The following is a 22,606-nucleotide window of genomic DNA, read 5'->3' as shown; positions in this document are numbered from 1 at the left end:
TATTCCGGTTCTAGGAAGACTGTGCGGAATATTTATTAATAAACGCGGTATGCCCCAGAATTCCGTTTCCTTAATCGCATTAATAAGAAGTCTGTTTCCGCAGGGATTTAGGAAAGTACAGTGGCCGGTACTAGCGCTGTGATAAGGGGTAAGTGATTGATTTTATGCAATCACTTTGTTTCCGGGTCCGGATGCGGGAACAGCAACTGTGCAGGCGCAGTCATCAGGCCGTGCGCGGGCAATGAGGCATTACCGGGGAGGCGTATATCCCTTGGATCACTCTGCGGAAAAAGTTTGCATTATGTAGCGTCAATTTTATATTTTATTAGCCCCCCATAGAGACCTGTGGGAGCTGCGCTTGCAAACTAAAATGGAAGCATCTGCTGTGGTCCCCGCTCTTACATCCTGGAGATACTTCATTTTTGCAGGGGATTTTACTGCGAAATCCTTGTGTGCCTCGCCGATATACTGTACAGATCACATAATAAATACGTTTTTCTTACATTCAGTTTTTCTCCATGCACACGGCGAGCCTTATTCAGAGGTGCATGCTAACTGAACGCAATGCCCATGTTGGTGGCGTTGAGCGATTATTCGCTATTGTGCTTGCGCAAACAAATCTGTAAAACCCTACGGCGCACGCGTTCCACTGTTGAGTAAGGGATCGCTGGCATTAGGAACAGTGAGGCAAGATCATGGGCGTTCCTGGGTGGGGACTGGGAGAGGCCTGATATGTACCTCGCATGGGCGTGTTATTGGAGAGTCGCGGGCGTGTCAGTGATAGCAGCTGCGTTCTCAGATGCACAACCACAGCCACGGAGGCCATGTGCAGACGGAATTTAGAAGGAGACACTAAACGTGACGATGCACCGATGGTTATTTTAGAACTACCGGCGGTGTTGCTGCACCCACAGGTCTTGGAAGTGGGCATTTCCGGGCTTGATCAGTCTGGCGTGCGCTATTTCACGAGCGGATGTCTGAAACTAGCATTTGTATTAGAGAAGTGCGGCTCGGTTCTCCACGAATCCGAATCCACCCGAAATTCGTGAATCCGGACAGATCCCAGGGCCTTTTCTGATCTCCTGAGGAGATCCATATAAATCCGAGTTGCGGTTCTGGGCCTCCCGCGGTTCGGAATTGGGATTTTAAATCCGAATTTCGAGTTTTTGAGTGCAAAAATTACATGATTTTAGCTGTCTTTAAAACCTTTTTATCAATTAAAAAAAAAAAAAAACCAGAATCAAAACCAAACACAAAACACAAAGATGAATCTAGATCCAAAACCAAAACACGGGGGTCAGCGCACATCTCTAATTTGCATATTATCTGTAAACAGTCACAGTCGCAGCTGTAATAGCGCCCACCTCTGAATCCGTCGCTGTATGTTCTAATCCCATGTACTTCCTCCTCTAATTAAAGCAATATTTATAGACGTTGTTAGATAAACAGAAACAGAAATAGAGGAACTACTACAAGTTTATAGAGAATACATTTTGGCGTGCATACTGAACATTGCTAAATGTTAATAAAAACATTTGATGATTTGAAGACATTGATGATCTATATTTTAGTTTAGTGTGTTTATTAATACATTGAAAAATCTTAGATGGTTTAGTATCTTGAATACTGTGTTGACTATAGGACACCATCATTTGGCAAAAAAAATCATGTTTCACTCATGAATTAAGCTTAAATTTATGATGAGTGAAATGTGATGTGATGTTTTTTATCATTCAACTTTAAGGGCTGTCTTGTGACCCGTGACCTACTTTCATAAAAAAAAATTTAATTATCCAGTCTACATGAAAAATGCCTAAACAGTTAATTATCTTTTTACATGGCTGGTTCTTTATCATGATAATTAGTTTTAAATTTAAATGCTAATTCTATATTTTAAAATACGTTTGTAAGTTTCACTTACTTTACTGTTTGTCACAATATTACTGTACTGTATGTACTGGTACAAAGAATATGAAAACTGTATTAATGACTTTATAAGTCATTAAGGGGCATATATATCAACGCTTGATGTGAGTTAAATTGTGAGATATATATCACCAACCAATCAGCTTCTAACTTACATTTTGCAGGCTGTGTTTGATAGTTTGGAGCTGATTGGTTGGTCATATATATCTCACAATTTTATCTCACATCAAGCTTTGATACATATGCCCTTTAGTGTGCAATGGATTTGCATAAAATTATACTGAAGTCCCGTAACATCAAGGGACCTCATTTTACAGATGTCGACGCACAGGTGAACACGTCTGAAATTGTTGACATTAATACTGTGTAACAGTTAGTCACCGTTCGTTAATAAAGATGTTTTTGCAGAGCGATGTTAGCATGAAATCAGCTATAAATTACACTTGTTGGCTTATTTTCTCTCCCCTTGTGGTTTTGCTGCTCACTAGACCGCGCCGGACATATTCTCTCATACGAAATAAATATTTTTGAGTGAAAAGACAAGTTTTACATTACTTTCCCCTAATGCGTATAATTTATGAATTATATTTTTTATATAACAGAGCAAAAGAAAGAGTGGTACAGAAATAACCCATGTTACAAATTTATCATCACAGCCATCAGTAGGTATTTAATAAAAATCTGTATCTGTTTCCAGATGAACTTGTGGCTTTCAGGGTATTACAAGAGTTTATGTAACTAAGTAAATTAAGATCTGCCTGAAGTTCTGTAGCTTCAATGGAAAATTAAATGAGTGACAGCTTCCTGCCGCAAAGCAAGTCAGCAAGAACACAACCTAAATATATGCTCACATGGTCTAATTTTATCCTCCCTGAAAACTGTTTCTTTTGATTATCAAATATGTTGTTCAAAAGAAATAATTTCTATCTCCAACGCTGTAGGACAGAGGCCCTGATTCATACCAGCTCCTGGCTGCTTGCTAAGCTGTGGGTGACCACGCACAGCTTTTGCGAGCGGCCAGGTGATGGTCACGATTATCGCGACCATCGGGCTTGCGACAAGAGACTTGTGGTAGGGGTCTCATCTGCCGCAAGCCCCTGTGAGCTTCCTGCTGAAATAGAGCAGGAAGCTCACTACTGACATAGTGAGTGATATCAGTAGGGCCGCCCCCAAACGGCAGGCGTTCCTTCAGGAACGCCTCCATTTGACAGCCACCCCCGCTCCGTCTACAAAACGGGGCGAGCTGTCGATCAACATCGACAGCCGCCCCGTTTGTAGTGAGCCCCGGAGAGAATTAATTTCTCATTTGCTGCGGGGCTCACGCACGTGCAGTGCCCGGCCATCGACCTGCTTGAACAAGCAGGAACTGAAGACATTTGCAGTAGAGGCCTGGCAGAGCATCACCAGGGATGAAACCCAGCGTCTGGTGATGTCTATGCGTTCCAGACTTCAGGCTGTAATTGCCTGCAAAGGATTTGCAACAAAGTATTAAAAAGTGAAAGTTAGATTTAGGATTGTTTAGTTTGTCCCATTACTTTTGGCCCCTTAAAAAGTGGGAGGCACATATAGAAACCGTTGGAATTCCTACACCGTTCACCTGATTTGGATGTAATTACCCTCAAATTAAATCTGAAAGTCTGCAGTTAAAGCACATCTTGTTTGTTTCATTTCAAAGCCATTGTGGTGGTGAATAGAGGCCAAAATATGAAAATTCTGTCAATGTCCCAATATTTATGCACCTGACTGTATATATATATATATATATATATATATATCACCTCACTCTCCCCCCCTGAATGTACCTCACCCTACCCCCCTTGAATGCACCTCACTCTCCCCCCCTTGAATGCACCTCACTCTCCCCCCCTTGAATGCAGTCTGTGCACGGTCAGCGGTGCGTCCACAGTCCGACTCCTGCCTTTTTTTTTATTACCTGCCCCCCGGTTAATGTGTGCAATTTCCCCACTTACCTTGTTTGCGATGAGATCCAGGGGCGACTACTTCCTCCACGGTCCACTGCAGCTCCTCTTTTTGATCTGTGGCTTCTCCGACGTCGACCTCGTCCTCCAATGGCGCGTGTGATGTCATGACGTCACGAGCGCTGACTCCAAAACAAGCTTTATTGAAAGCTTGTTTTGGAGTCTGACTGTGCCACTATAAGCTGGTGGACGAGTGGCCCGAGCAAGCCAGGCTGCCTCCTCCAGCTCCATCAGTAGTAACGGGGACGGGTCGGCGGGCGGTAGAGCAGCGGCCGGGCCCTCTTCCCTCTCTTCAAGGGGGTAATTCAGGCTGCAGGCTCAGCAATGGTGTGGTAGCGGGCGGGCCCCCCCTCCCGTGCAGCCAGAGGCCGGGCCCGGGACTCCAGTCCCCGCAGTCCCCCCCTGATGGTGACCCTGCTCTCCCATTCACAAGCACCTTCCCCTGTTACCACCCACAAACGGCACTATCTTTCACTCAAATTAGTGTCCAGTCTGTGTACTACGAGCACACAATTCCCAAGCGCAGTGAGTGACTCGCGCATGCACATATTGACGCATGCGCAGACGGGGGACTATCGGCCATAGCGTGCGTCCGTGGCTTAGCGTCCGGGCCTGAATCAGGCCCAGAGTTTGAGAACCACAGTACTAGAGATTGAACAAGGCACTCTTTGCCCAGGAGCAATGTTTGGTTATAAAATTACGATCAGTAAAGATGAGGTAAACAGGGAAGGGAGGTGTGTGGTCCGGTAAGGTAGGTACAGAAGAAATAACTTGACACTTTTACAACAAAGAGATAAAAAAAACAAATGTTTCTTCAGTCCCTTACAGCATTAACATCAGAGATATAAATAGGTCTAATAGATATTACACAGAAATCCTGTGTGGTGAGACAATCACAGATGGGAGAAAAAAAGAAATATACTACAAACATATATATCAGACAGTAAATACAATATTGGAGTGATTTCACACACCTGTGCCGCCATGTCCACCAGTTTTGGGAAACGTAGAAATGATCCCTCGTCTGTTTTCAGAAAATCAACTAAACTTCCTAGAAAGATAAGATATAGGGGGAAATGTATCAAGACTCGGAGAGAGATAAAGTGGAGAAGTTGCCCAAGGCAACCAATCGGCCTCAACTGTCATTTATCTAACACAGTCTTTGAAATGACAGATAGAAGCTGATTGGTTGCCTTGGGTGAATTTTCCACTTCTCTCTCCAAGGCTTGATACATTGTTTCAAAGCCATCATAAATAGTCCCAACCGTGATACCCCAAAACTCAAATCTTGAGTCATTGAATCTGATTAGCTCCTTGGTAGCAAGTACAGGTAATGGAAGCACTGTTTCATGGCTTATCATGCCGTGGCATGTCCACCATCACTTACCTTTAGACATATACTCGGTCACAATGTATATGGGTTCCTTGGTGACCACCGCAAACAACTGCACTAGTTTATCGTGTCGGAGCATCTTCATCAAGTTCGCCTCTTCCAGAAAAGCCAGGGGTGACATGCTTCCCTCTTTCAATGTCTTAATGGCCACTTTAAAGTTACCATTATAATATCCTAAAATGAAGTTAAAGTAAGGACAATTTTACATATTACAATTTCAGTAAAATAATCAGATTTCATTTACACCTCAAGGTGACTTTCATTTATTGGTTTGTATATGCCTTCCTGCCTATTTTGCATTGTCATGTTGGTTTGTTATGTTGGCAGTTATGTTGGCTGGTTGGCAGTTATGTTGGCTTGCTATGTTGGCTTGTTATGTTGGCTTATGTTGGCAGTTTTGTTGGCTGGTTGGCAGTTATGTTGGCTTGCTATGTTGGCTTATGTTGGCAGTTTTGTTGGCTTATGTTGGCTTGTTATGTTGCCAGTTAAGTTGGTTTGTTATGTTGGCAGTTAGGTTGGCTTGTTATGTTGGCTTGTTGGCAGTTATGTTGGCTTGCTATGTTGGTTTGTTCTGTTGGCTTATATTGGCAGTTTTGTTGGATTGTTATGTTGGCAGTTAAGTTGGTTTGTTATGTTGGCAGTTATGTTGGCTTGTTACGTTGGCTTGTTGGCAGTTATGTTGGCTGATTATGCTGGCTTGTTGACTTATGTTAGATTGTTGTGTTGGCTTGTTATGTGTGCTTATTTTGACTTGTTGGCCTGTTATGATGATTTGTTGGCTTGTAATGTTGGGTTGTTATGTTGGCAGTTATGTTGACAGTTACATTGGCTTGTTATGTTGGCAGTTATGTTGGCTTTTTATGCTGGTTTGTTGGCTTATGTTGGCTTGTTGGGTTGGCTTGTTATGTTGGCGTATGTTGGCTTGTTGGTTTGTTATGTTTGCTTGTATGCTCATTATTATGGCTTGTTTGCATGTGTCTTTGTATTGCACATGACACTTTCCTGTATTAGAGGGTGATGGGTGACCTGCAAAAACTGAGTGCCCCCCCTTCCCTACCTCCAAGGGTTTACAAGCCTTAGACCCCCTTCCATAACCATTTGGCCTGTTGGTGTCTGTGTAATGTATGAACAGGCAACTTTGTCACCACTGTGGTCTCCGTAAGCCACTTACCCATTATACCATTAATGGGTGGGTGCTGGGATATATAGGTGTGTTTGCCAGCTTCACAATGTTTTCTTTTAAATGATATGAGTACAATGAATGTTCAATAGTTCAACAGCAGCATGCAACGAGCTCATGACCATAGCATAGGTCTATGGTGCATTACTGAAGAGCAATCTTTCTTCTTCAATAATGTTCCATGGCTAGCATATTGTATTGAAGATCCAAAAGTGGACAATGAGAAGAATGCGAGAAATCTGCACAAGTCTCTATCATGAAATAATACACACCCATCCACACTTCTCCAAACTGTCCCGCTCCAAGTTTATTCACGAGCCTGACGGACTCCCTTGGTATCTCCCAGACATCGGTCTCCCACTGGCTTCCGACCAGAGTTGGGCAGGGCTTCTCCAGTTTCCGACATAGGCCATCGGCTGTTTCTATAAGGAAAGCACAATGAGTAGGAAAAGGTAAAGAGGACTCCAATGCCCCGCACACAGAGGAGCTGATTCTGTTGCAGGCAAAGTTTTTGTAGATGCAGAAACCAGTGTTGTTCATTGATTTTACGCCGCCAGCCGCAAACTGCCATTATCATTATGGGTAGTTACATAAGCCACAAGCTAAGTGCAGGAGATCCATCAGAGACCGGATTCCTTCCCCCGTACACACGATTAAGAATCGCACAGACCTTTACATAGATGCCTGCGACACTCCCACAAGTCACAATGCTGAATGGATAATGAAGTATGGAAGAAAAGGAGACAAGCGCAACATTCAAATGATATACTGCCTTCCACCCTGTACAGTCCAGCCCCCATCATTGGATGCTTTCCAGGAAGATGTCGGGAGGACATTCGGGAGGAATTCTGTCTGTGTGGTTACAAACCCCTTTTATGAATTAGTACAACTCCAGTAAAAGACAAAATATATTGCACAGAAGATGTACAGATATGAAACAATATAACTGTGCTTGTCTCTGTATTCTACTTCCTGCTCTAATATATCAGATAATCTTTGAAGGTTAAATTCACGTTTGGTGGATTGCGTGAAGGTAGGTGCAAATGTACTTGACAAAGATATACTGGCTGCATGGTTCCGTTCCGGGCAGCCTACTAGCCAGATGCTGCGGTCATGGTGTAGAGTTGGTGCCACCCACAAAGCCTTGCTCTCTGTGTGACAGCACCGCCTGCACACCCCTAGTTACGGCCATGTATGTACCTGTGAACTGTTTGTGTTCCTGCACCAGCCTCACACACTGATTTACACAAGCAGACATACCTACAGATTATCCTGGCATGTCATCAGCTCCATCTCTTGGTTGCTGATACCATCATGTGACCCATTGCAGTCCCCACATCTGCTAAAATTTTTGTTCCACCTCAAAACTTCTCATCCAGCTCCTACTTTTGATCCATCCAACTTTACCGAAACTTTCCCCTCTGTTTGTAAGAAACATATATCCAGCCATGATTTACTGATTTCCTTACACAATCCCTTGACCTCCGTACCATTACAGAAACCTGCCCTACCTCCTCTGACACTACAACCCCTGTAACTCTCTCCTACAGAGACTCTCCCTTCTCCACACTCCCCAACCAAGGAACAAGGTGGCAGAACAGGCTACTCTCATACTAGGTAATTTTCCATTGATTGTTTCTACCACAATAACCTGTTTTGCTCACTTCATCTTCTGGGCTCTCCCAGTGAACATCATCTCCCACCCAATGTGAAGGACTCTCCCTTGTCCTAGTTTTCTCCAACTTGTCTGTCCTTTTAGTGTCTCACTATAGACCTCTCCTCTCTTGGGAACTTCACACGAACAACACCCAAATATACCTCTGACCTCTCCCCTACTCTACTAGTAATCTCTTTGCTATCTCTCCAAACTTCAATGTGTCCAAAAACCAAGTCTTTCTTCTTCATCCCTTCAGGAATCATTACCTCTGCTCAGCCCCTCTCCTCTGTGCGTCTAATGTCAGGATACCCAATTAGACTTTCCCCAGCCTTCGAAACTTTAAATGCTTTAAAAACTTTAAACTGTACCAATCTCCTCTCTGAGCCACACACCTCATCTCATACAAGCCCTTTCCTTAAGAGCAGGGCCCTCCCTACCCTTTTCATATATGTAATTATTTTGTTACCTTTGTACACCGGAACTGCAGAGCATTGCGGCTCCTGACTAACCAATGAAAATAATAATAATAAGGCTATTAATATTCAGTATGTTCTCAGACTTACGACACTGTGACGTTCATGTCACCACTTATTACTTATACTGGCAAATGGTAAGTCTGAGATAAGATAATAACTTTTACTTACTGGAATAATGTTTCACAAGTTCTTGTAGTGAAGCAAAAGTGAGTAACGGTGAAATATAGTATCCGCCGCTGTCTAGCATTCTAATCTTATAGTGTTTGACGGTATCTCCCCGGGCGGCGTCTTTGTCGCGGACAGAAAGCGAATATGTACCTGAGAATACAGTACAATATTATGTGCTATTAGTAATATTACATAGCTATGATCATTGGGAAATGTACAATGGGTATTCGCCAGTCACTGTGCTGTGGTTACAGGCTGCAGCTACTTAGATTAATGCAAATATCCATTGAACACAAACATAATTAATAGATTATAATTATAATTATACAATGAGGGGCGGCGAAGTTATAGGGCTTATTTATTCAGTTGTAATTATGTGAGTCATGTAAGATTAGTCGCACTTTAAATGCGCACACTTTGCACCAGTATTGTAAGATGCACACCCGTGGCCCTTGGCATATCAAGAGACAGCTGAAGTTCATTAACGTGTACAGTAAGGGCAGGGCCGGCTCTAGGGGTGTTCGACCAGTGCGGTCGAACAGGGGCGCCACCCGTAGAGGGCGCACCCCTCCCCAATATCCCGATTTCAGCGGGACAGTACTGTCCCGCTGTTCCACCCGTGGGCCGAATTCATCCGTGGGTGGTCAAATCGGGAGGTTGGGGAACCCCTCCGCCGCAGCTGTGTGACGGTGCCAGACCCCGGAGTCTGAATGGATGCTGCGCGCATGCACGCGGTATCCATTCAGTGACGGGAGAGGGCTGGGGGAAGCCCAGCTAGTGAGGCTCACCCCAGCCTGATGTTATTTGGAGGCGTGCCATGCGAGCACGCCTTCAAATAATGTCAAGGAGGGGGCGTGGCCTATAGAAATTAGACCACGCCCCCATTTTTGGTTGCGCGCACAATGTTGGGGCGCACTGTAGAGACTCGGCACAGGGTGCTCCGACCCCTGGATCCGGTCCTGAGTAAGGGCGTCTGTAAGAATTTTACCCAAAGTCCCTCTGTGCTGCTCATATATATGTAGGGTCAATGTTATGTATGAAATGTCTGTCTTTCAGACTTTTTATTCTATTACTACTCAAAGCAGATGCAGCTTCTTCGCCTGCTATCCAAATACTAACGTGTTCTTTAGTCCCGTCCATTTTTAGAGCTGACATGGACCTAAGATTTGCGGCAGCTCCACCGGGTTCCCCGTACATAAAAAATGACAGATGAAGTCCTGTTATAGATGGACGAAACGCGTTGAGGCTGTTACTGTACTCCTGTACTCCTGGGACCTGTATGGCTTGCTGCTGTTTCTCTTGGTTTAGATAATCTCATTATGCACTGATAATTATCTGTTTACATTTTTTATGTATGCTTAATTTATATCTTTGTTTAATAAATCACTATTTTTTTTAGCATATTGCACTATATGTATCTGTTTATTTTTTATATATGCACTGTATGCAAAATTCCGGGGGAAACCGGTGGAGCTGGGAGTTTGTTTCCAGGATTGTTCACAATAAAAAGCGTTAATAGCCCAAGGATATTTTCTGGGCTTTATACGTGGTACATGTGTATTTCACAGAATTTGCATGACACTGGGAAAGTTTATATTTATTGCACTAGTAGACGCCTCTGCCTTTATTCTTCATATATATATATATATATATATATATATATATATATATATATATATATAGATAGATAGATAGATAGATAAATAGATAATTCTTGAATGGCGGCACTCAGCATCTTAGTATAGTGTAAAAGGCTTTATTCCAACGGCGTTTTGGGCCATGTGTCCGTTATCAAGGATACAAATACAATAACAAACAATCCTCCTAAATACCTGGCGGGATAAGTGTGTTGATCTGTGCTCACATTCACCTGTGCGGCACGGTGAGGGCGCCGGCGCAAGTAAAGTTTGAATACTAGTGAGTGTCGGGAATAAAAGGAAGTGGTTTATATATATATATATATATGCAGCAGAAGATCACAGCGCCAGTTGGGTGCAAATCCCTCAATGTGGTATTTTGTCAGTTGTGTGTCTATTGTCTCACACTAAAATTTGTAATAATGTGACACTATTATAATGCACCCCCAAAAATGTGTGAGTGTCAGCTCAACCAGCAAAATAATGTAACAGTGGTGATCTATTACATATACAAACAAATAGAAAATACAAGGAGCTGGTATAGAGCGCCTACTGTGCTTATATAGCTTATTATAAAGTGCTAACAATATAAAGTGATATCGTGCAATAAAAGTGCTAATGCAAGGATAGTAATATCAAATTATCATTATCCTCAAATATTTATGCAATTTGTTATATATAAAGTATAACTTATAAAATAATAACGGTCTATATGACTAAAGTGCTATTGCAGAGATCCTTCAAGGATCATAAACTGAATTAACAATCATAACATTCCATAAACATGTGCAAAAAATGCATAAATAATTTAAAATAATTTAAAATGTGAATCAATAAAAGTGCAAAAATTCATTTAAAATAACATAAATTAGTTTTAATCAGACACAACAATAGATATCCTCCTACATGAAGGATAAATGACATAAAAACACATAAAACCAAGGACAAAAATGTGTATATATAAAAAAGGACTATAGATTTATCAGAATAAATAGGAATAAAAATCGTAGCTTATCTGATAAAAATGGCAAGTTCATGAATGGAAAGATAATAGCAGCCTCCAACGCGTTTCGTCCGTATCCTGGACTTCTTCTTCTTCTATATATATATAGGAAAAGAAAAAGCCGGCACTCTCATGCTCCTATACACCTTGCGCCGGTGCCCTCCCAAATTACCAACCCTCAAAAAAAGGGATGGAAAAACACGAAATGTGACCAACAAGACGGCACTCTGGCGTCTTAAAGAAATGCAATGGACCCCAAAAAGTAATATCAACGTTTCAGAACACTTTACTTGGGTTACGAAAGAACCCAAGTAAAGTGTTCTGAAACGTTGATATTACTTTTTGGGGTCCATTGCATTTCTTTAAGACGCCAGAGTGCCGCCTTGTTGGTCACATTATATATATATACACACACACACACACATACATAAATGGTATGTGTTAAAAAAAAACTAATAGGGGTATTCAATTTGGAGCGAAAAGTCAGTTTTTGCGAGGTTTTCACTCGGATGACGTCATTTTCGCCGCTTTTACTTTTACACCGTATTCATTTTGAAAACTTTTCACCGGTGAGAAAACTATATTGCATTCGACCATGCAAAAAAGTATCACCAAGGAATGGGTGGCGAAAAAAAGTGCAGAATTGGGGTTTTGGGGTGCAACTTTTTGGAAACCACCCTGCACCCTTCAGACAGTCCCCCAAAGGTAAACTGCGTCAACATTTTTTTTAAAAAGACCTTAGAACACCCCAAAAAAAGCACTTTCATTTTGGGGACGATAAAAAAATTTTGGGGGTACAAAGTTAAAAACTAGAGAACTAGAATCTAGGGGGGTCCCCAAGTATGCCCCAAGTGTTTTTTTCATTGTAGGTGTTTGTGGCAGGTGGATTTTTCACATTTTTTAAAACTTCACTTTAGCAACTTTTAAATCTGCTCACCCCCATTTTCAAGTACCCCAAATTTGCTGGGATAAGTTATTTTCTGCAAAAAAAACTTCTAAATACTATTCTTCACCACCTTCCTAAATCCCCAAAATAGCAGCTATCGAGCCCGTTTAAAGACCCCAAAAACCTTCAGAAGGGCTAATCGGGGGTATCCAGAGTGATCCCCCATGTCAAAGCACGTTTTCGCTGATATCACTTTCGCCGGGTGCCGTTTTCGACGATTTCAAATTGAATACGGGGATATCGGGGGCGCGCGCGATACTTTTTCGCTGGAAAAAACCTCCGATGTGCGGCAAAAACTTCGCTGGCAAGGTAACGTTTCAAATTGAATACCCCTCTTTCTATATATTTCTGTAAAAACAGGACTTGTATGTGATGTATAATGTGCAGTTTACAAGCCATGATACTAGTGCTGAAAAACACATTTATTTTCTAATAAAATGATATGATTTTGTTTTGCAAATATTACAATAAATGCGGAGGGCATATATGTCTATAATTGAAGAATATCTTAACATGCTGCCATGCGGATTTCTGAGCTGAGCTTACATGAAATATTGGTTCCTATGAACAATTATAAAACGGCTTTAAAAAAAAATCCTTTAAGCAAAATCTCTTTCTAATTGTATGTAAGTGAGCAGAGGGATCACTGCAATATGTCATTTATTTCAGAAATAAGTCATTTTCCAGTCTACAAAAATATACTGCACATAACAGTCACAAGTATTCATTACACACGATACCTAAGCTTGTTTCACTATCACGGATGAGGAACGTTCCCGGGATGTTCTCCGGAGCTAAGAGCTGCCTTTCAGCGTCCTTCCGATTGATGGTATTAAAGTAGAATCTGCATAAAGAAAATGACGCGTTACGTGTAGGATCTCAGTCAGTATAATAAGAGTTATGGGTGGGCTGTATCACGTTTCCCTGGGGAAAGAAACAATCCAGAAATATTCACGCCTCAAAATATTTCACGTCCCTCCCTCTAAGAATTTATTTCATAGAAACAAAAATGGCAAAAGATTTGTAAGAAACGATTATTATTCTAATTATATATTTTTTGTTATTACAGTCTTTCAGCTATTATGAGATCATATCGGGTTGGGTATGATATCACGGCTGTCGGGATGCCGACGATCTGCATAGCAACAGCAACATCCGGACAGAATCCTGACACCTGAAGGTAAGTATCTTAGTATAAACCCCTAACCCATGTTTCCTGCAGCCTAACCCTAACCCCTAACTGCCCCAGCGCAGCCTAGCCCTAACCCTCCCCCTAGTGCCTACCCCTAAACCTAACCCTCCCCCTAGTGTCTAACTCTAAACCTAACCCTCCCCCTAGTGCCTACCCCTAAACCTAACCCTCCCCCTAGTGTCTAACTCTAAACCTAACCCGCCCCCTAGTGCCTACCCCTAAACCTAACCTTCCCCCTAGTGCCTAACTCTAAACCTAACCCGCCCCCTAGCCCTAATACTTACCATTCGGGATGCCAGCAGTCGGGATTCTGGCGCCAGTATTATGAGCATCGGCATCCCAGACACCAGGAATGTTGATTACATCCCATCATATCATATATATTTATTTATTAACAGTTTCTTATATAGCGCAGCATATTACGTTGCGCTTTACAATTGTAAACATTAATAGAACATAACTGGGTAATAACAGACAGATATATGAGTATTATGAGATACAGTACTTTTTTACAGGTCCAGTCTTTCAGCTATAAGTATTATGAGATACAGTACTTTTTACAGGTCCAGTCTTTCAGCTATAAGTATTATGAGATACAGTACTTTTTACAGGTCCAGTGTTTCAGCTATAAGTATTATGAGATACAGTACTTTTTACAGGTCCAGTCTTTCAGCTGTAAGTATTATGAGATACAGTACTTTTTTACAGGTCCAGTCTTTCAGCTATAAGTATTATGAGATACAGTACTTTTTACAGGTCCAGTGTTTCAGCTATAAGTATTATGAGATACAGTACTTTTTTACAGGTCCATCAACTCACCTTTCCATTTCCAAATTTTTGATAACTTTCACAAAGTTACTGGGGACATAGCCTTCTTCCCCAGTGAGTTCCGATTTCGCCAACCACCAGTCTTTATTGGAACTGAGTGAAATAGGAAAAATAATACACATTAGATATATTAGATTATATATCACCTTTTCCACACAGCCAAAAATGGAATACTGGCAGGAAATATTTGATGCAGAAAGTAACTAGTACAGCTGATGTTGCAGATGCATAGTCTATCAAATTCTTACGAGCAGGGACCTCTTCCCTCATGTGCTTCTCTTTACATTTTCTTCTACTCTCTACTCCCCATAGGGCACCTAACACGTGACTGCCAACTCCCGGCAGCTTATTGTGAGTGCTTTAATCACTATTTCAGCAATGTATATAAGTTGTGTCCTTGTCCTGCACTGTAATGTACTGTAAGTTACTTGTTTCTTGTTCACCTATTAGTTCTATGTACTATGTAAGGCGCTGCGGAACACTTGTGGCGCCATATAAATAAAGGATAATAATAATAATAATTGTTACAGTATATGACAATATATTGTGCGTATTAAGGGGGCGGGAGTGTTTGTCCAGTAGATAAAGTGAAAGAAAAAAAATATACAATTGAAAATATACATGAAGGTTCATAATTTCTTGAGAAGCATTGGTGGTATATATAATATATATATATATATATATATATATATACTTGCATTGGTCCGGCACTCACCACTTGATATTTCACCTTGCCCCCGTGCCTTCCTTAGTAAGAGGCATACCAACAAATTCGAGGCGGCACTGAAGGTCTTTATCCTGCTTTATTGAAACACACCAATGTTTCAGGGCACTAGCCCTTTTGTCAAGGTTATACAAAAGGGCTGGTGCCCTGAAACGTTGGTGTGTTTCAATAAAGCAGGATAAAGACCTTCAGTGCCGCCTCGAATTTGTTGGTATATATATATATATATATATATATATATTATTTTTTTAATTTTTTTTTAAAGTAGTTTTGTGGGAAACACCCCGAAAATGCCTGCTTACAGGGAATATCTGCAACATGTAAGCATCTGTGTATGTAGGGGTAGAACTATTTTACAGCAGGAACAAGCAGTTACTCAGGGCCCGATTCAGACCCGCTCACTAAATGCGATCGCTCGCATTCAGCGTATGCAAATTTTTCAAAGTGACAACATGGGAAGCAAGCGCTCGCCAAGGCATAAGTACACCCACTTTGGCTGTGCGAGCGATCGCTCTGTGTATGCAGACACCCATTAGCGTATGTTGAGACGCCCACTTGCGCACATCATCTCCAGGAAGTGTATTAAAACATTGGTACATCGAGCACCATCGGAAGCGATCGCAGCGCTTGTGGTTGCTTTACCCTGCCGCAAGCACTGCGAGGACTTCAGTGTAAAAAACAGGCATGTGACGTGTACTATGACGCTGCCTGTTAATTATGCACACCTTAAAAACGGCATTGAAACACCCAGGCACGCCTGCGTTCGCACCTCCACACCCCCGTTATTAGTGTCCTGCCCCTGTTACCAACCGCAAACGGCCTCCCTGTCACTCATTTCACTGGGCTATCTTTGTTGGGCGAGCGAGCGGCCTGCGATCGCACAGAGTAGTTCACGCACGTGCAGAACGAAGCATGCGTATGCGCGTTCGCAAACCATCGAGCCACTTGCGAGCGCTAGCGAGCGGGTCTGAATCAGGTCCTCAGTTCCTGAACCTCTCATTAAGTATGACATAATGTCCTGGGACAAATTGTGTTTTCTATAAGACAAGTTTTTTTTCAAAGTCCCTTTGGAGTGCCTTCTTTTGTAACTACTATATATATATATATATAATTTTTGTTTACAGCTCCACCCCAGTAGCTCTACACACAGATAAAAATATCCCTGTGTAGGGGGAACCACAGCAGACACTGCGGTTCCCCCATTTTCCCTCCCAAAAGCAGCCACCATAGATTTCTTTTGAGGACTGCTAAAGATTATTGTGAGATGTACCAAGCCGTAGCCATTGTAGCCTATAAGATACACACTGGAAAAGTTACCGGTAGAGGGGGATGTAGTACCCTTTCCCGGCAATAGCTATTTGCACATGCGAGGTCCTGATGCACAACCCCGAAGCAGGAAGCAAAGTGATCGCATGAACGTGATCATTTTACACATCGCAGGGATGGGCTCCTATCATAGCCGCTATCCCAGCATGTGAATAACAACCTAGCAGCGATACATGGGGGGATCTATGTACTAAAGCCTTGGAAAGAGAGAGAGAGAGAGAGAGAGAGAGAGGATGGAGTGAAGTACCAACCATTCAGCTTCTGTCACTGTATAGGCTATGTTTGAAAAATGATAGCTAGGAACTGATTGGTGGGTACTTTGGGCCTCATTCAGAGGCGGTCGTTAGATGCAAGCGGTCGCTCTGAATCAGGGCGGCCGCTTGCATCCTGAACGGCCGCCTCCTTGTCGATCGCTAAGCTGTGGGTTACCACCCACAGCTCTAACGACCGACATGGGTGATGGTCGCGATGGTCAAGACCATCGCGACCATCGGGGCTTATGACCAGACCCTAGGGTAGGGTCTGGGCACTCGTAAGCCCCAGGGAGCTTCCTGCTCTGTTTGAGCAGGAAGTTCCCCACTGACATCAGCAATGATGTCAGTGGGGCCGCGCCCCAAACGGCAAGCTTTCCGTTTGGCCGGGCACGCCCCCGGCCCGCCCAGCAAAAGGGGCAAGCTGTCACTCAACATCGACAGCTCGCCCTGTCTGCTACGAGACCCCTAACGACGGAGTTCCCGTCGTTAGCCGGGTCTCGCGCATGGGCGCATGCACGACGGAGCCGGCTCCGTCATGCGCATGCGTTGTGGGGCAACATCGAGTCGGTCACGAGCGCTCAGCGCCCACGACCGACTCTGAATAAGCTCCTTTATCTCTCACCAAGGCTTAGTACATAAACCCCAAAATGTCTTACTGCCACGATAAGTGGCCTGACGCAGAGTGAGTGCTAAGACAGTAATGTGACATTAATGTGTCTCGTGTGTAATCTGCACATGACAAGTAAACGGAAGCACACATACAGTATGAGCCTATGCAGTCTTGAGTGGGAATATTACGTAACCTGGGCCAATGTGCTTCCAATGCGGAGCATATATAGGCACATATGGAGCATATACAGTCAGGTCCATAAATATTGGGACATTGACAGAATTTTCAGATTTTGCCCTCTATTCACCACCACAATGGCTTTGAAATGAAACAAACAAGATGTGCTTTAACTGCAGACTTTCAGATTTAATTTGAGGGTAATTACATCCAAATCAGGTGAACGGTGAAGGAATTACAACGGCTTCTATATGTGCCCCCCACTTTTTAAGGGGCCAAAAGTAATGGGACAAACTAAACAATCCTAAATCTGACTTTCACTTTTTAATACTTTGTTGCAAATCCTTTGCAGGCAATTACAGCCTGAAGTCTGGAACGCATAGACATCACCAGACACTGGGTTTCATCCCTGGTGATGCTCTGCCAGGCCTCTACTGCAAATGTCTTCAGTTCCTGCTTGTTCTTAGTGCATTTTCCCTTCAGTTTTGTCTTCATCAAGTGAAATGCATGCTCAATCGGATTCAGGTCAGGGGATTGACTTGGCCATTGCATAACATTCCACTTTTTAGCCTTAAAAAACTCTTTGGTTGCTTTTGCAGTATGCTTCGGGTCATTGTCCATCTGCACTGTGAAGCGTTGTCCAATAAGTTCTGAAGCATTTGACTGAATATGAGCATATAATATTGCCCGAAACACTTCAGAATTCATTCTGCTGCTTTTGTCAGCAGTCACATCATCAATAAATACAGGGGAACCAGTTCCATTGGCAGCCATACATGCCCACGCCATGACACTACCACCACCATGCTTACCACCATGCTTCACTGATGAGGTGGTATGTTTTAGATCATGAGCAGTTCATTTCCTTCTCTTCTCTTCCCATCACTCTGGTACAAGTTAATCTTTGTCTCATCTGTCAATAGGATGTTGTTCCAGAACTGTAATGGCTTTTTAAGATGTTGTTTGGCAAACTCTAATCTGGTCTTCCTGTTTTTGTGGCTTACCAATGGCTTGCATCTTGTGGTGAACCCTCTATATTCACTCTTGTGAAGTCTTCTCTTGATTGTTGACTTTGACACATATACACCTACCTCCTGGAGAGTGTTCTTGATTTGGCCAACTGTTGTGAAGGGGTTTTTCTTCACCAGGGAAATAATTATTTTGTCATCCACCACAGTTGTTTTCCGTGGTCTTCCGGGTCTTTTGGTGTTGCTGACCTCTCCGGTGCGTTCTTTCTTTTTAAGAATGTTCCAAACAGTTGATTTGGCCACACCTAATGTTTTTGCTATCTCTCTGGTGGGTTTGTTTTGATTTTTCAGCCTAATGATGGCTTGCTTCACTGATAGTGACAGCTCTTTGGATCTCATATTGAGAGTTGACAGCAACTGATTCCAAATGCAAATGTCACACCTAGAATCAACTCCAGACCTTTTACCTGCTTAATTGATAATGAAATAACGAGGGAATAGCCCACACCTGTCCATGAAATAGCTTTTGAGTTGATAGTCCCATTACTTTTGGCCCCTTAAAAAGTGGGAGGCACATATTGAAACTGTTATAATTCCTACACCGTTCACCTGATTTGAATGTAATTACCCTCAAATTAAATCTGAAAGTCTGCAGTTAAAGCACATCCTGTTTGTTTCATTTCAAAGCCATTGTGGTGGTGAATAGAGGCCAAAATCTGAAAATTCTGTCAATGTCCCAATATTTATGGACCTGACTGTACATGAGGGTTTCTTTGCTTAAATCATGCCCATTTTGTGACTATTTATCATCCCCAATGTGCACATAATGTAGCCACATTTTCACATTTGTAGTTTGTGTTCTTTCCAAACATGGGTAAATCGCCTTTTATATAAAATGGGTAGACCTAACATGCTACACATGTTACTCTGCCATCAGGGGGGTGGTACACTAAGTACATAGATATGAAATTAGGACTGTGGCGCAGAATTTGCAATGTTCTTGTACGGTGAAGATTAAATCTGCAATGAGGCCAACCTGAGGTGTTATGTGCTACGTCCACCTGTAAGGACTCTTTAGCTGGGTACACATACACACCTGTCGATATATATATAATTCGTTCAGACGACGAACGATATATTGGTAGCGGATCGGAGGGTGTATGTACCCCCCCCGATATGGCTGTGAAGGACATTGTTTACAGACATATCAGTTTGGTCCAGCAGCACAGCCAACGTCTGGCCGTGTATACAGGTTTGACCAAGCTGTATTATATGAGCAAGACAAGAGAGTTAATATGAATGAAGTGGGTGGTCCTACAGTGGTAATAGGCGGGGCTTCAATGCGACTTTATTCTCTTTTCGTCAAGTGAATTTAGATATGTATTCAGAGCTGTATCAGGGTGCAAAGACCTTGCACCTTTCTAGGCTGCAGAGTGCCTCCTCCCTTAGCCTTGTGCCCTGGACAGTTTCACCGTCACACACCCCTTGTTATGAAGTAAAGATCATTGCCATTTTATGGAAACCGTCCCCAAAAGCATTAAGTGAATCTTTAGACATGTTATTAGCACTTACTCAGACAGGAGCTCCAGTTTCTCTCCTTTGTGCAGCAGTAAGTCTCCATTATTTGCAGGAGTGTAATCGTACAAGGCAGCCACAAACCTCTTCTCTTGTGAAACTATTGAAGACACAAGTCCATTAAAAAAGCAGTCAAACAGCACCATCTATTTTCTCCAATTAAGGGCTCAGGGTCCGATTCAGCTTCTGAGGGAACTTCAAAGCTGCACGCAGGCAGCTTTGCAATTCCATCCTTGCAATTATGGTACACCTCCTGCATTACTTATCCGAGCTGCGTTGTAAAACGCAGCATCGGATACTCTGCGGAAACATTGCCCAGGCTAAGTGACCCATGAGGTTAATGTGGCCGCATAGACGTGTACATCTCAGGATAAGGGCGAATATCCGCAGCTGGTTCCATGAACGTAGTGCGAGTGTAACTGCGGCCGACTTGCATGCAACCCTGCTTTCCAAAATGGAGGACTGAGAAACAGATAAATACAGGGAATAAACTGATAAACAGGATTAGGCATTTAGCCGACAAAGGCCTGGGATCTGGGGAGACCGCATAGCAATGTGGCCTCACCCCTTCCAATAAAAATGTGAAATAATTTTTTAAATATTATGCGTCCCTCTCAGCAGCTGAACTGTGCCCCCAACCAGACCTCTCCAACAAGCCTGGGCAATTAGTATCGACCCCACCCCTAGGAATCGGTATGATTTACTGCCGGACCCCTGGCCGGCGGTTCAAATCCTGACAGCGGCTGCCCGACAAGGATGAAAATCCTGATCGTCCCCAGGTAAGTATTCACTAACCTATTCTACCCCCTAACCCTAACCCTCCCTTAGGGGTGCCTAACACTAACCTTCCCCCCAGTGCCTAACCCTAATCCCTCCTCTAAGTGCCTAAACCTAACCCCCCGTCCCCGCCGCCTACACCTAAGTCCCTCGGGGGGGTGCCTAACCCTAAGTCCCCTCCAGGGGTGCCTAACCCTCCCTCTCCCTAGCCTAACCCTAACCCTAAGTCCCCCCGGGGAGCCCCTAACCTAACCCCCCCCCCCTCCCCCACACACACACACGGCTGTCCACGCTCAGCGCCCGGCATCACTTCGATCAGGATGCCGTATGCCGGTCTCCCAGCGTTGGTAAAATGACAGGCGTCTGTATTTAGATGCCTGTCATTTAACCCTCGCCGGGATTAAGCAGTCGGGAAGCCGGCTGTCGGGATTAGGTCCGCCGGCTTCCTGACTGCATACCGACCCCTACCCCCCTCTGTACTCTTGCCTATAAGACTTTAGGGAACTGGAGGGTTGGGTGAGCACCACAGAGGAGGTGAGAGACAGCCAGCTAGGTAGCAAGAGGATAGAGAACCAGAAGAGGAGGGGAAACAGAGATACAGAGAAGGGGGAAGCAAGAATACAGGAGAGGGGGAACATAAGATTGGGGGAGAATAAGGAAAAAGAGAAGAGGAAGTGAGAAGCAGAGAAGGGACAGGGAGATGGAACCAGAGAGGTCACAGCAGGGAGAGACAGGGAGGATTGAGGAGGATTGAGGACTGTAGAGGGTGGAGAACCAGAGAGAAAGAGAGAGGGCGGGGGAGGTGGAAAGCAGAGAATTGGGGAAGGGGGAACCAGAGAACTGGAGGATGGGGGACCAGAGGCAGAGTGAGAGAAAGAGATAATAGTGGGGTGATGAGAGGACACATTGGTATAACCAATAGTCACATCCCTCCAGTGGATAGGGGGGCCCTCCATGTATATTGCACAGGGCACCACATTTGCAAGGGATTCCCGCAGTTGATGAAAATGCACTTCTGCCAGCTATTCCGATTGTCCTATTCTCTCCAGTCAGTGCCCCCAGCCAGTGCCTCCTGCCAGTGCCCTTAGTCATTGCCTGCAGCCAGTGCCCCCAGTTGGTGCCCAGAATCAGCCCCATGTGCACACAGATTGGACTTTACACAGTGTACAATAATAATAAGCATTAGTGACTTCTGCTTTCTCATATATTACCCATAGCATATTATGTACCTCTTACCTAGCTCTGACTGGTTCTTCTGAGTGTCAAAACTCAGTGGTCGGCTGGCTGGAATCTGTAGTCAGAATAGAAAATGAGACGTTATGAGACATTATTCACGTGTGGTATGACGCACTTCTACATACAGGCTCCCAGGCAATAGGGGCCTGATTCTGAACCCCACCTAAAGTTCCAATGCGGCCGGATCTAAGGATTTTTAGCAAACTGCGAATGCGTCACACGGCTGCAAACACATCTTTATGAGCTTGGAAAAGGAAAAGGATTCATTCCGCACTGAACCACCTAGAAATTTTAATTCATATAATTCTACCAACATCACTCAATGTCTTGTGTGAAAATCACTTGGAAAATAATATAATAGTTGGTGGTGCTCCCCTAGCCCAAAGAAGATGCTAATATTTTTGAAAATTGAGAAAAAAAGGGAGAGCTCTTTGCTGTGGCATTAGGGCGCTTTGCTGGGGTGCTCTTACATAGTGACAACTAATCAAAAAACATCTAAAACGTCACTTTTATTTGCAAAGTTTAAAAGTAAGACATATAATATACACAACAATCATTAAAATGGTGAAAATAT

At 43.4% G+C, this 22,606-nt stretch overlaps 1 protein-coding gene across 1 annotated transcript in view; it reads right to left on the bottom strand.

Annotated features, from left to right (window-relative positions):
- The window catches only part of BLK (BLK proto-oncogene, Src family tyrosine kinase), a 55,483-nt gene that overhangs the window by 20,420 nt on the left and 12,457 nt on the right, over positions 1 to 22,606 (bottom strand). Inside the window, exons 2-9 of the mRNA XM_088467303.1 lie at positions 22,033 to 22,087; positions 20,017 to 20,110; positions 14,377 to 14,478; positions 13,106 to 13,209; positions 8,780 to 8,929; positions 6,751 to 6,900; positions 5,293 to 5,472; positions 4,880 to 4,956 (exon numbers count right to left, since the gene is read on the bottom strand). Coding sequence (XP_088323429.1) covers positions 4,880 to 4,956; positions 5,293 to 5,472; positions 6,751 to 6,900; positions 8,780 to 8,929; positions 13,106 to 13,209; positions 14,377 to 14,478; positions 20,017 to 20,110; positions 22,033 to 22,087 — 912 coding nt within the window. The remainder of the gene's footprint in view (positions 1 to 4,879; positions 4,957 to 5,292; positions 5,473 to 6,750; positions 6,901 to 8,779; positions 8,930 to 13,105; positions 13,210 to 14,376; positions 14,479 to 20,016; positions 20,111 to 22,032; positions 22,088 to 22,606) is intronic.

The sequence above is a fragment of the Taudactylus pleione genome, unplaced genomic scaffold (genome assembly GCF_031769625.1).
Source record: "Taudactylus pleione unplaced genomic scaffold, aTauple2 ptg000070l, whole genome shotgun sequence".
NCBI classification, from domain to species: Eukaryota; Metazoa; Chordata; class Amphibia; order Anura; family Myobatrachidae; genus Taudactylus; species Taudactylus pleione.
Note: the sequence above shows the minus strand (reverse complement) of the source record. Positions and strands in the feature narration are given on the sequence as shown.